The 14,108-nt window shown below is 39.4% G+C and overlaps 1 protein-coding gene across 1 annotated transcript in view; it reads right to left on the reverse strand.

The window, feature by feature from the left end:
• CDH23 (cadherin related 23) overlaps nucleotides 1-5,483 on the reverse strand; it is a 357,384-nt gene extending 351,901 nt beyond the window's left edge. The window contains exon 1 of the mRNA XM_053451249.1: nucleotides 5,423-5,483. Coding sequence (XP_053307224.1) covers nucleotides 5,423-5,447 — 25 coding nt within the window. The 5' untranslated portion in view covers nucleotides 5,448-5,483. The remainder of the gene's footprint in view (nucleotides 1-5,422) is intronic.
• Nucleotides 5,484-14,108: the final 8,625 nt, after the last annotated feature.

Here is a 14,108-nt window from a genome sequence, read left to right on the forward strand (position 1 = left end):
GTAAGGGGAAGTGAGAAGTAGCTTCCTCAAATCATGAGAAAGGTATCCATCCATTGTCTTCCAATAATTAAAGGGTCTCTTGGACAATAATAGCTATATCAATTTGAGAAATACAAAGCAACCATGAAAAGCTCTCAAAACCACACACTTTTTTGTTAGCTGGAATTTATGAAGGTGTTGGAAGTGAAACGTCTTTGGTAAAAGTGTCAAAGCACCACTAATAATAATATTTTTATTTATGAAAATGTGTTTTTTATTCATTACATGTATTCATATAGCACCATCAGATTCCTACCACTGTCATAATAACAGACAGTGTAAATGTTTATCCAAGACAATGTAAAATAGCAATAAAATTAACACACATTAAAACATACTGGTACAGAAGTAGAAGAGAGCCCTGCTAAAAGAAAAACCCTACAAACTGTAATATAACCAAATATACTGTGCGTGGGTTGCTTTTGTATAACGTAAATAACTTATTATAAGTTTATGTATAGCTAGGATATTGTTGTGGGTTTCTAGTTTTAATATTACATACATTTGCAGAAAATACCTTAAAATATCATCCTCAAGGCTTGGAATGCCTCATTTAAAATAACAATACCACAGCATTCTAAAAACTTGTTTACTTTGTATGTAAATTTTGATTATTAATAATTATAGTCAGGGAATTTATTTCAGGCCAAGATGTATTGAGTCACAAGGTGCTATGCCAACGTATATGTTAATTTCTCAGATTATTAAGAAAACCCCATGAGTCACTGAATATCATTGTATTAAATTGACACATTACTGTTGAAGACAGAAAAGGCAAAATGTTTCTTAAAAAGGTCAGTGATGGGGAAAAAATACAATATATATCTTCTAAATATTAATGGCCTACCTGGTTTTCTTTAAGGCTGATATTTTCTATGTCTGTCAGCACTTTCAACAGTGTTTACAGCATTCAGAGATAATGTAAATCCATATAAATGTAAAATCATAATTTCCTAACTCTTCTTTACAGTCTTCTGGATGTGGGCTCTAGGGTATACTTGTAAACAAAGTAGAGTAGAGTACCATATTACTATGGTCTATTAATTAAATTATTAATAATTTAAAAATATTATATACATTTAAAAGCAATAAAAATCACAAATAACTGTATTCTTTGATTACTGCATATTTTATTGATGTATGTATTTTACTACTATTACCTTGCTCAATGTACACAAGTTATACAGAATGCCCATGTCCGTATCTCCCAATGAAACCATGAAAGTCTATAGGTAGAGCCTTAAAACAAACCTATTACTTTTCCCAATCCCTATATTTCACAGTTCTATGTACTCAATAAACTTGTAGATATATTTTGAAAATTTGCATCCAAATCAGCATGACTATTCATCCCTATTATCATCTTTCCCATTCAACGATGAGCCTGGGTTCAGTGAAGTCTGGGCACAGTATTTCTTCTGAGCCTCCTGCCTATAGGTAAAACACATGCACGTACACACACACTCACTCCAACACCATATATATTCATATATATTTTTTAAAACACTCTTGACTCTCCAATCATCAGCTTGCATAGATTTCTCTCCCTTCTGCCCCCTTTCCTTACCTCACATAGAGTCACTATGTGCAAGTTTTGTGACCCCGCTTGGGCGCCTTAGTAAATGGGGAGCCTGGGGGCCTTGCATCTGCTTTAGCGCACCCCTGGGCCCATCATGTTAAGGTAACTGTTTCTGACTAATTCAGCCAGCCCTTGCCTGGGTGTTGAGAAAAAGACTGATAACAGGAAATTGAATATAGCACTTATGCCACTGGCTGTCATAGATCTCAGATAACAAGAGGCTAATTTTTAAACTAAATATCTCTGAAAACAGTTACACTAATTGACAAAGAAACAGCACACCCTATAGGCTATTTCAGTAAATGACTTTATTTATTCTAAAAGCTGTGACTGAGATAGAGTATACATTCAGTGAGAACTCCCCAATGCTACACTGCTTTGCTGTCTGATATGTTCTATTTCTCCTTCACCACAAAGAGTATTCATATATTTGGAATACTCACATTAATGTTAGCACGGTTACTAAGGTATTAATGATCTTGCAGTTTATACAATGGCTGCTTATATTAACATAAAATAGGCAGCCAATGTGTAAACCCCAAAAACATTGATATGACATTCCCCTAGTAGCAGACCCTCAGTGACCTGCTTATTAGCTGTCGCTGGCATGATGATGGCCCCTGTGAAAATATTTTATACACTTTGTTCATTTTTAATGAAGACATTAATAATGTGCAAACAAAAACAAGGCTAGTGTGAGAAACTATAAATATCACATTGAATATAGCCTAACTAGTTTCTACGAAAACGTTCCTTTAAGCAACCAATGCTCATCAAATAGTAACTAGTGCGTTGAATTCTATTATTTAGGTGAATTGTAACAAATTTGAGAAAAGGAATTAGGATTTCTAAAAGTTAACCAAAACCGAGCAATGCAGAGCTGTGCCTGCTGTCTGCTATTCAACATTAAATATTTTGAAAATCATTTCATACAAAACCGATGTGTATTCTGCAGAAAAAGTAATTACCAATAATAGAAAAAAGTGGTTGTCTGAAAATTGTTATCCTGTTAGTAAGCTAGCACATCTCTCTGTGAATGTCATCAAGGCACAATGACAATCCTCCAGTTGCTTTCGCTTGCACAGAGAGGCATGACTTTTGTGTGACACACATCCATCATCTGAATTGAGGAGGAGATGTTATAATTGTGACATATGACATGGATCACTGGTGCTGTGCGCAGCACCGAACCACCAATAATTCTAAATAATAAATAGTGTATCGAAGGGAAGATTCTCAACGTTCTCTATGACAGGTTTATAGACACCAGGTAATGCAACACTCATGTAACAGCGAATAATGAGGGGAAAAAACGCAGGCATAATAGAATAAAACAACATTTGTTTTCCTTTTCAGGCAGAGACATGTTGTATGTTGGCTGGATAACTAGAAGAGAGAAAATGTATGTAGTTTAAGTTTTAACCAGTGTGAATGGACCATGTCATCATTATTTTAGAAAACTGCCACTAATAGGAAGGGCTGCTTAATACCAGTTTTATATGTGGTTTAACAGAGCTAAAAAAAAAGAGTATCCAGTAGACTGCATTCGGATTCATACAAACTGTAAATTTACCAAATTTTGGTAAATTCAGTGATTAGTACAAAGCCCCGAAAACCAAGGCCAGACCCCCCCCCACAAAAAGCTAAGAATTTTCCGAAATTCGTGGGGCCACATTTACCACACTCTCTCACACTCTCACTCATTCTATCACACTTGCATTCTCGTTCACTCTCTCTCTTATGGTCTGTAAATGTTTCCTTTTTTCTCTGCCGACCACCTCCACTTTTGCCAACCACTTCCCCTTCCGCATTTTCTACTATCTTCTCCCTTCTCTTCTCTCCATTCCATCTTCAATCTTCAGTCTGGTATCTTCTTTTTTCGTCCACTTCTCCGGGGACATAACCTGGTGGAAACTTCCTCCAACATGGTGGTGCTTGCACTGACTTCCTTCCAATCCTCTAAACAGGAGACAGGATGTCACTGAAAGCTCCAACTTAGGGCAATATGGCGGCGCTTGCGGTGACGTCCTCTCCCGATCCTCAAATCAGGGGGGGCGTCACCGCAAGCACCGCCACATTACCATCAGTTCACGTGAGGACAAAATGATGGCACTTGCAGTGATGTCCTCTACCCGGATGGTAGGATCGGAGAGATGATGTCACGGTTATGTCAGGTTATGTCCGCGGAGATGCGGATGAAGAAAGAAGATAGAAGATTGAAGATAGAAGAGAACGGAGAAGACAGAAGTCACAGAAGAAGATGCAGAAGTGGTCAGCAGAGAAGGTAGGGAAACATTTAGAGAGTGTGATACATGCTCCTCAGCTAAGGACTAACAGGCAGCCTTTTTCTTCAGGCTGACTCAGTTGTTACTTAAGAAGCTGTGCTACTTCTCTGTTACCACAGTTACTCACCTGATTGTTATCAGCCAACCCCGTCCAGGCTATTTTAGCAGCTAGGCCCATTTTCTCCTTGCTCTTGTGTTTGTTTCCTGTTACCAAGTGCATTCCATTGTTCTTGTGTTCCCGTATATTACCTGGCTTTGTATGACTACTCTCCAGGGTCCTGGTTTCTTGACTTCGCTGACCACCGTATTCCTGACCCGGCTCATCTGATTACTCGCTCTGGTTATTGACTCTGGCTTGTTTTTTGGACTTCACTTTTGGTTCACAATTCTGCCTGGTATCTTAATAAAGGTGTTTTGCATTTTACCTTTTTGTGCCTGGTTCCTGGTCCCTTGCATTAAACAAGGGCCATGAATCCAGAGCGCACAGGCAACCCCCCTATTACAAACATTTTCCCTAGATTGTATCAGGTGAACCACTGCATAGACCAGTTTGTGATAGCCCTTCTGGCTCCACCACCTCAACCACCCATGGCTCAGGCCGCTCCTGTTAATGTTGCCTTTGCACTGATTCAGTCACCCTCAACGCATTGGGCAAGAGGGGCAGACCTAGTCATACCTCTGGTGGTACCGGAGTGGAAGCAGTAGCAGCAATGGAGCCCCGAGGCAGGGCAGACGTGGTCAGGCAAGCCAGGTCAGAACCAGGAGATCATAGGAAAAAGGGGAACAAGGAGACTATGAACTGGGTCAGAGCAACTCAGGTCAATATCAGGAGATCATGAAATAAGAGTCAGATCGGGAGCAGAAAACAAAGTCAGGCTAAGCAGTGTCAAAATGGGTAGAATCCACAGAAAATTGCTAGCAGTAGCACAGGACCAAAAGACAGAGCAACAGCAATAGGCTGTACACACTGCAATGCAAAGGCCCGGAATGATGGAATCAACAGGTAATTAGGGAGGAGGGTTACAGGAGGGTTATGCAGATGCAGCTGGTTAGGTCATTGGTATATAAGGTACTTATGATCTGACAGGGGGCCTCTAGAGGCTGCAACACACATGACGCCTGAATGAATACAGAGTACAGGCTGACAAGAGTGGAATCCTGACAGCGTGGGAAAGAGAGTGAATGAGAATGAGAGTTTGAGTGAGTGAGAGTGACTGTGGGCAACGGCAACAAATGTAGTTCCTGAATTAAAAATGCCTCTGAATGTTCTGCTGAACCAAATGGGCAGGGAACAAAATTTGTTGCCTGAAACAAATGGGCCAAAAACAAAATGAAAAATTTGTCCAAATCATTTATGGCTCATATGCACGTCTAGTAGCCAGTGAGTAAAATTGTTGAAATCAATTATAAAATAATATCAATATACACCGATATTTTCAAATATTAAGAGGAACTGGTACATAAAGAAAATAAGAAATTACCCAAAAACTGATGTTTATTGACTTTTGGAACAACTTACCCAAGGAGAAGAAATTTAGAAGCATCAAAGTAAAGAAGGAGTCTGCGTGCTTTGTATGGCGCTTCATGGTTCCTAAAAGACAGGAAAATACAGTTAGTATACCCTAAAGAAGTTTCAAAATAAACCTGGTATTGTTAAAGCAGACTCGAGGAACACTGCACAAGGAAGAGCAATCATTCACTGTCTATATAAATGCACCATTTCACTTGCATGTATTAGGTTATATCTTTCTATCAGGATTGGTGAATATCAGTTGTATTTAAATACATGGCTAAAATCTGATAAAGGTAGTTAATTGCTCCCTATCCATAATATGCAGCATGACATATATCGCCTAAAGCCATAAAAACCTCACAGACATCTCAAATAGCAACTGATCATATGAGGTTGCCTCTCAAACCTTACAATTTCTGACATAACAGCCCCATTAAATCCACCAAATAACTGCCAAATCTTTTGGCTCTATTGGTCACCGGCAGGGAGTTCCTCTGGCATCATCCAATAAAGTAGCTCCCTGCCGGCGACCAATTGAGTCGCTCGTACGGACCTTTAACTCCCGATGCCAAAACTAGGCCTGGGGAGACCATTGTTCTGCCCTTCATTGGTTGATGCCAAAGGAGCTTCCTGACGATGACCAATAGAGTCGCCCGCACCAACCTTTAACTCCTGACGCCGAAATTTGGCCTGGGGAGGGAACAGGAGTTAATGGTCCAAAAGAGCGACTCTATTGGTCGCTCGCATGGACCTTTAACTCCTTGCACGATCCTGCGTAGACAAGGTAGGCTAGAAGGGGAAGGGACCAGGGAGATTAGTTAGGAGATACTAACGAAGACGAACACGAAGATTGCCGCCGTCATGTTCGTTTCTTCGGGGTGAACAACAGAAACGCACCCTTCGTGTTCGTTTTCAAGTTCGCTCGAATACGAATGTACAAGTCTAATAAAAATCCAGACAATGGGGTCTCTGTCCAATATAGCACCAGAAACATTTTAAAGTACTCACAAATTGGAAAGCTACAGGTATTCCCATGAGAATCAGAATCTCATTAAGTCCTTGTGACCTGTGCATATTTAGGTTTTAGGTTTGTTCCACTGTGGAACATTTACAGGTTATAAATTTTAGTGATTTGACCTGGGAAGTAGCCCCAGGGGCTCTCTTCTTTTAACTCATCTGAATAAAGAGAACAGAAGAATTTGTTTAAAATGTTTATCGGAGGAGTAAGATACTTAAACTCAATTATCAGCTCTCAGGAAATGGATCATGCACTACGACAAAGTGGTACCCTACCAGGTAAGCAAACATTTAAAAGGAAACTGCTATTGTTTATAGACAATTTTGGTCAAAATGTTGAAAAAAGCAGTTTATTAGTGAGAATGGTTTATTTATTTTTTATTACATTTCAGTAACAGACCCCCGATGGCCGTGTGCATATAATTATATCATCACATAGTCCAGGCTGGCAGGGTGGAACCCTGACAGTACCCCCTCCTCAGGGAGCGGCCTCCAGGCGCTCCTAAGGCTAGATTTCCATTTGGTTTTTTTTTGCTAAAAACGCCTATAAAAACGCCAATAGCGCCACCTGGCGTTTTTTTGTGAAAAACGGCTGCAGCCAGATGTTAGCTGTTCTTCAATAGGAAATCGCAAAATGCCATTTCCACTTGGCGTTTTTCTGTTTGGCGTTTTTTCAGTCCTCTTTGGCGTTTTTCTGCTTTTTTGGGCTCTGTGGCAGTTTTTCAAAATCGCAGCATGTTGACACTCTGGCGTTTTTTGCAAGAAATCTTGGCTTTTTTTCTCCAATAGAAGTCTATGGGAGAGAAAAAACGCCATGAGGCTAGGTTTCCACTTGGGTTTTTTTTGCTAAAAACGCCTATAAAATCGCCAATAGCGCCACCTGGCGTTTTTTTGTGAAAAACGCATGCAGCCAGATGTTAGCTGTAATTCAATGGGAAATCGCAAAATGCCATTTCCACTTGGCGTTTTTCTGTTTGGCGTTTTTTCAGTCCTCTTTGGCGTTTTTCTGCTTTTTTGGGCTCTGTGGCAGTTTTTCAAAACTGCAGCATGTTGACACTCTGGCGTTTTTTGCAATAAATCTTGGCTTTTTTTCTCCAATAGAAGTCTATGGGAGAGAAAAAACGCCATGAAAAAGCCATGTGGGTTTATTGCCTTGGCGTTTTTTATGGCGTTTTTTCCACAGTTACAATGCAGAGGATGGACCCAGTATCTGTGTGTCCTACGAGAAATAGGCTGAAAACAAACAGTTTCACACAAAACAAAGTCCTGGACTGGTTCATATTGAATTTTACACCATTTGGAACAAACATGCCATTACAAACAAACATACGCGACCGGATCCTGCCTGCCAAAAGCAACAGCAAACAATTTGCACCATCATTTGGGGCCAATCTTCCCAGAGGAGCAGACATTCGGAATAAAGCATGCCTTACAAACCACAGAAAAGAGACAAAAGGGTCTACCAAGTAAATGACATCAGGAGAGGGCAGATACTTGCCATTTATCCTAATCCCTTTTAGCTGGGTGAAACTTCTAACTTGTAAAGGCTGGAAAAACTGCCTAAGGTCAAAAAAAGCAATTTCCACAGAAAGGCTAAAACGCCAGAAAAAACTGCAGAAAAAACGCCAAAACGCAGCTAAATGCAGTGGCAGTTTTCTTGGCAGTTTTCCTGGCGTTTTTCATCAAGAAAAAAACGCCGGACAAAAACCCAAGTGGAAACCTAGCCTGAAAAAGCCATGTGGGTTTATTGCCTTGGCGTTTTTTATGGCGTTTTTTCCACAGTTACAATGCAGAGGATGGACCCAGTATCTGTGTGTCCTACGAGAAATAGGCTGAAAACAAACAGTTTCACACAAAACAAAGTCCTGGACTGGTTCATATTGAATTTTACACCATTTGGAACAAACATGCCATTACAAACAAACATACGCGACCGGATCCTGCGTGCCAAAAGCAACAGCAAACAATTTGCACCATCATTTGGGGCCAATCTTCCCAGAGGAGCAGACATTCGAAATAAAGCATGCCTTACAAACCACAGAAAAGAGACAAAAGGGTCTACCAAGTAAATGACATCAGGAGGGGGCAGATACTTGCCATTTATCCTAATCCCTTTTAGCTGGGTGAAACTTCTAACTTGTAAAGGCTGGAAAAACTGCCTAAGGTCAAAAAAAGCAATTTCCACAGAAAGGCTAAAACGCCAGAAAAAACTGCAGAAAAAACGCCAAAACGCAGGTAAATGCAGTGGCAGTTTTCTTGGCAGTTTTCCTGGCGTTTTTCATCAAGAAAAAAAACGCCGGACAAAAACCCAAGTGGAAACCTAGCCTAAGACTGTTGAGAGGCAGTATCCAGATCTGTGACCAGGGCCGGACTGGGAATGAAAAGCAGCCCTGAAAACATTTGGAGACCAGCCCCATATAGTATCTCGCGGTCTAGCTCTTATACCCACACGCACCCCTAATACAAATCCGAGTCACACTATTTGCCATACAAATTTACTTGCCAACCTGCCCCAGTTATGCACATCTGCCCCCAGGCTTGCGACTCTGCCCCCAGAAATGCCTTATACCCCTCTATATGCCACTCTGCCTCCCTGATATGACTTTTAACCCCCTATATGCCACTCTGCACCATGATATGCCTTTTAACCCCCTTTATGCCACTCTGCCTCCAGAAATGCCTTATACCCCTATATGCCACTCTGGCATATAGAGGTTAAAAGGCATATTATGGGACAGAGTGGCATATAGGGGGTTAAAAGGCATTTCTGGAGGCAGAGTGGCATATAGCGGGTTAAAAGGCATTTCTAGAAAAGCCTTAAGTCCCCATATAACAACCCCCTGACTTACCACTGCTTCTCGTGTCTGGTGAGAGCAGTGGGTGGAGGCCGGCATTCATGAAGTTAAAGGGGCCGGTGTTCACGCACTGCGCCGCCCAATGGTCGTGCCTCAGCTCTTCATCCCACGTATTTAATGCTGAGACTCTGCCATTGGGCGGCGAGGTATGTTCACACCGCCCCCCTTAACTTCATTAGGCGCCGGCGGCGGGAGGAGGCAGCCTGGGTGCCGCTTTCAATACCGCTCGCGGCCGTTTTGAAGGTTGGTCTTCCGCCATATCATTAAGATATCAATTTTGAAAATACAAAGCACACAGGAAAAGATGATTTGGTCTTCCGCCGACCAGCCCACGGAGTGACCGGCCCACCAGAAAATTTCTGTGACAAGTGCTCTTAGCCCTCCTGGAGCAATTCATATTCTATGAGTAAAAGACAACTTTTCAAATTTGCACCGGAATGACTTTCTACGTAACCCCCATAGTGCTTATTACCGGCTTTATCTAACTTTTATCTCCTTCAGACCCCAGGAAACAGGGAAACTTACTCCATCATTATACTTAGTGCATAGCACAATTTGCACATGTTAAATTTATGTTAGCAATATATAAAAAATGAGTCTAGCAAATTTCATGCATGTTCTGCTAAATGTCTCGTAAATTGTGATTAAGAAAATGAGTATAATAATTAGAATAATATCAGAGTGCAAATAATTGTAATTCAAACAGCTTACTTTCAAATTGATTAAAACACATTTCAGTTAAGATGAAACAAATGTTCCAGATGGCACTTTAATTCTTTCACTTTTAAAAAGGCAGGCAAAGCAATATAGTATAATGCATGTTAACCAGCAAAGCTATTAAAAGGAGCGCAAGGTGAAGTGACCTTCCTTTATAGGTTAAAAGAGGGTAAACATTGCATGAGCGTTTAAAGAAGCGTATGTTTTACACAATAAATCTAATATGCATTTTCATGTTTTATTTTCATAATTTTGATTTTATTTATTTTATTATTATGATTAGGGCTGCAACAACTAATCGATAAAATCGATAATAATCCATAATGAAATTCGTTGCCAACGAATTTCATTATCGATTAATTGAATCGATTATTATCGATTATAAAATGAGGGTTTTTTCAAAGCAAACGCTCTGAAAAATACCCCTCATTATATAATCCGTTTGAGTGACTCACAGCAGCAGCTCCTACTTACCAGTCCCTCCCTCCCTATAATCACTATGACAACTGGCCCCGCCCCCTTCCTTCTCCCAGAAGGCCAGAACCACATGGCTGTGACACTCATCTAACTGTAAGTATAAAATTAATATTTGGGCTACTGAAAGTTAGGGGAGGTGGGGGTTAATTTAGGGGCAGTTATGGTTAATGGGGTGTTTAGGGTTAATTTAGGGGCAGTTATGGTTAATGTGGTGTTTAGGGTTAATTTAGGGGCAGTTATGGTTAATGGGGTGTTTAGGGTTAATTAAGGGGATGCTGTGGTTAATGGGGTGTTTAGGCTTATATGTGGGAGGCAGCGTGGAGTGGTATATGTGGGAGGCAGCGTGGCGTGGTATATGTGGGAGGCAGCGTGGCGTGGTATATGTGGGAGGCAGCGTGGAGTGGTATATGTGGGAGGCAGCGTGGAATGGTATATGTGGGAGGCAGCGTGGAGTGGCATGTCTGGGAGGCAGCGTGGCAAGCCTGGGCTCAAATGTGCATCAATTGGGGGGCCTGGTTGGGAAATAAAGACAAGAAATGCATTTTATCAAAGTTTTTTTTTATTCTGCTGTTTGTATTTAACATCATTTGTTTATTAAATTATTTTAAATAAATGAAAAATTTACATTCATTTTTTTTATCCGATTAATCGAAAAAAAAAATCGGCCAACTAATCGATTATGAAAATAATCGTTAGTTGCAGCCCTAATTATGATTTATTAGTATGATTATTATGATTTTTTTTACAATCCTGCTGTGCTCACATTTATATAATAAGACCCTTTTCATGTGTCCTTCTCTAAGACGGACCTTCTCTTTAGAACCCAAATCCCTCTGTAACTCTTCACTGCCCCGATGTGGAGTTTTCATGAGTATGAGTACAAGCAATTATTTTTGTAGATACTGTAAAAGTCAATCCAGAGCTCCTGAATTTATCCTGGAAATAAAAGGTGATTATGTTCTTTTTCACATTATCTGAGTTGGCAAACACTTGTGTCAAGTTGATAACATATACAATAATAGCTGTTTCACTGTGCATGATTCAGTTATCTGAACACAAAATACTGGACCTCTCTATAGAGTATGCGCAACTTCGGCATGCTCGTGAGGTCATCTTTGAAGCTTAGGGATTCACATCCTGTTAAATAAAGCTTCCTCGATGGATGTCACATACAACCTCAAAGCTGACTTTTGTAATCTAAAATACCATTGAATGCCTAAACTCTTCACAGAAACAACTATTTAATAATGTAAAGTGTAGCCTTGTTAATAATTTTGGGCAGGACACTTGTCAACTGATATTATTGTCTTAGAATCTGAGAAAAAGCTTTGTTGAGTGTTTCTGTGTTGATTTCACATGATTAACCCTTAAAAGGAAGTAATAAAATGACAGATCTGCTAGGGTTTATTTTTTTTGCTTAGCATGCTAGATTGATACAAATTCGTTTTTTTAATTGGAATTTGTAAAATTAAATTGCAGTCTCATTTTCTCTTGCCTTCTTCTACCGAAACAGACAACACACCTACTACATTATTTGAATAAAAACACAACTGGAAAAAACACATCTGATCTACTGTGGCCTGACACACTTCATACTTGAATTACTGTGCCAAGAGATAGTGATACAACAAACAGAATAATACATCATTACAATTTGGCAACTTTAAAGTTACCTGAAAGTTTTATCAAAAATAACCTCATCATGAAAACAAAACCACTGAATATTATTTGTATAAACAAAGATGTCAATAACTGAAAACAAAGATGTATTACCAAAAATACATCAATATAGATCAAATATTTGGTGTACTTCATTGGTTGATGGCAGAGGAGGCCCCTGCGGGGCGACCAATAGAGTTGCTCGTACCGCATTAACCCCATATTAACCCCTTCTACAAAAAAAGGCAAAAAATTAAGAATTAAAAACTGAACATGATGAATGTACACAAATACTCCCCCGAAACGAACACAGGAACGGGCGAATATTCGTGGAATACAAAGATTTTTTCCCCCACAAAGACGAACACGAAGAGTTGGCAGGCGCCCAAGTCTACTATCGACCAAATAATATTAGTGATTAGGAAGGTGAAGTAGGAATTATAAAAGTTTGGTTGAACTAAATATGATGAATTCAGTCCACAATTGAGCTGCCTGGCTGATAATGATATTCTGATTATTATTTAACTAAAGTTAGGTGTGCTCTACTCTGCAAATACATGGGAGGATTCTGCAGAATCCCCCCTAAATAAATTTGCCCCTTTCCCCACTGCCCAGCTAAATGCCCTGCAGGAGATGCATTCTGCCAAATGTATTTCCCTGCATATGATATCCTCACTTCCATTCAGCTCCAGTGCTGGCTCTGCTGAACGCTGTGTTTAGACCCCAGTGCACATATGTTAAGTCGTTCCATTGATTTCAATGGAAGTACTTTTCTGCCGTTGATTGACAGCTTCAAGCAGTCAATCGGTGACAAGAAATGTTGGATCATGGAGAAAGAGGAAAGGATTTGCAGCATGGCTGAACATTCTGAGTAATGTCAGTGTATCATTTTTATTGTATTTTTTTTTCATTTTTAGAAGAATGCAGAGTACTTTAATATGCATTCCTCTATAGTAGGGGTATCTGGTGCATTAGAGTGTCCCTTTAATCTTGGTATATTTAACATTATCATGTAGGTTCTAAAAAGTATTTAAAGGTAGCATCTCGAAAATGCACAGGATAAAAGTATAATTTATAATGACAAGCACAATTAGTTAATAATGTCACTGATGTCTATTGCACTGCATGTGGCATTTCACTGCCTGATGCTAATTGAATATAACTATACAAAATTAACAGTTCAATAATCTCAGGAACAAAAAATTACAGTCCCTAATGGACTTCAATCTAGACAATCACTAACAGTAGATGAAACTAAGGAGCTAGCTCTATAACCTGATTTATAATGTGATTTTCCCTCGGTACAGATATCTGTGCGTTTATACACAACATTGCCTTCATTTGGATTGTCAATGTCTGTGAACGTCTACAAATTATTTTGGGATCGTTTTTATGTAAATAGGGACAAGGACTTTTTAAAAATCCCGAAAGTCTACCGTTTTATAAGACAGAGTCGCCTGTTTTGCCCAAGGTCTTCAATAGAGGTTGAGTAACCAGTTGACGTTGATCTACTAAATCAGTTGTTTCCACATTAAGGTAAAAAAAAACAGCTAACCTTCTTTGAATTACATCTTTGTACTGATTTTTTTTTAAGATACCCTTTTAACAGAAAAATAGCTTGTTGCATTATTTGAATTGAAAATTGCATCTGATTTTTTTTTCTAAAAATGCACCTTAGCTTAATCTCCTAATAACTAGCACACTTAAAAACAAAAGGCATATATATAGGTTAGTTGAACACATTTACTGCACAAATTCTGGTTCCGCATTTGGAAGATTCAAATGTCATGAACAGACAGAATGGATATTACGAAATTCCACACAAAATATTGAATTTTCCATAAGAAAGTATAATATTATTTAGATATCAGGAAACTTTATCTAGATTGAGAAGTTTCCATACCTGTTATATGCCACCACAAATGTGTCTCTTTTAATATGGCTTTAAAAAGTCTAATGACTGTACA

This window comes from Spea bombifrons, chromosome 11 (assembly GCF_027358695.1).
Source record: "Spea bombifrons isolate aSpeBom1 chromosome 11, aSpeBom1.2.pri, whole genome shotgun sequence".
Classification (NCBI taxonomy): Eukaryota; Metazoa; Chordata; class Amphibia; order Anura; family Pelobatidae; genus Spea; species Spea bombifrons.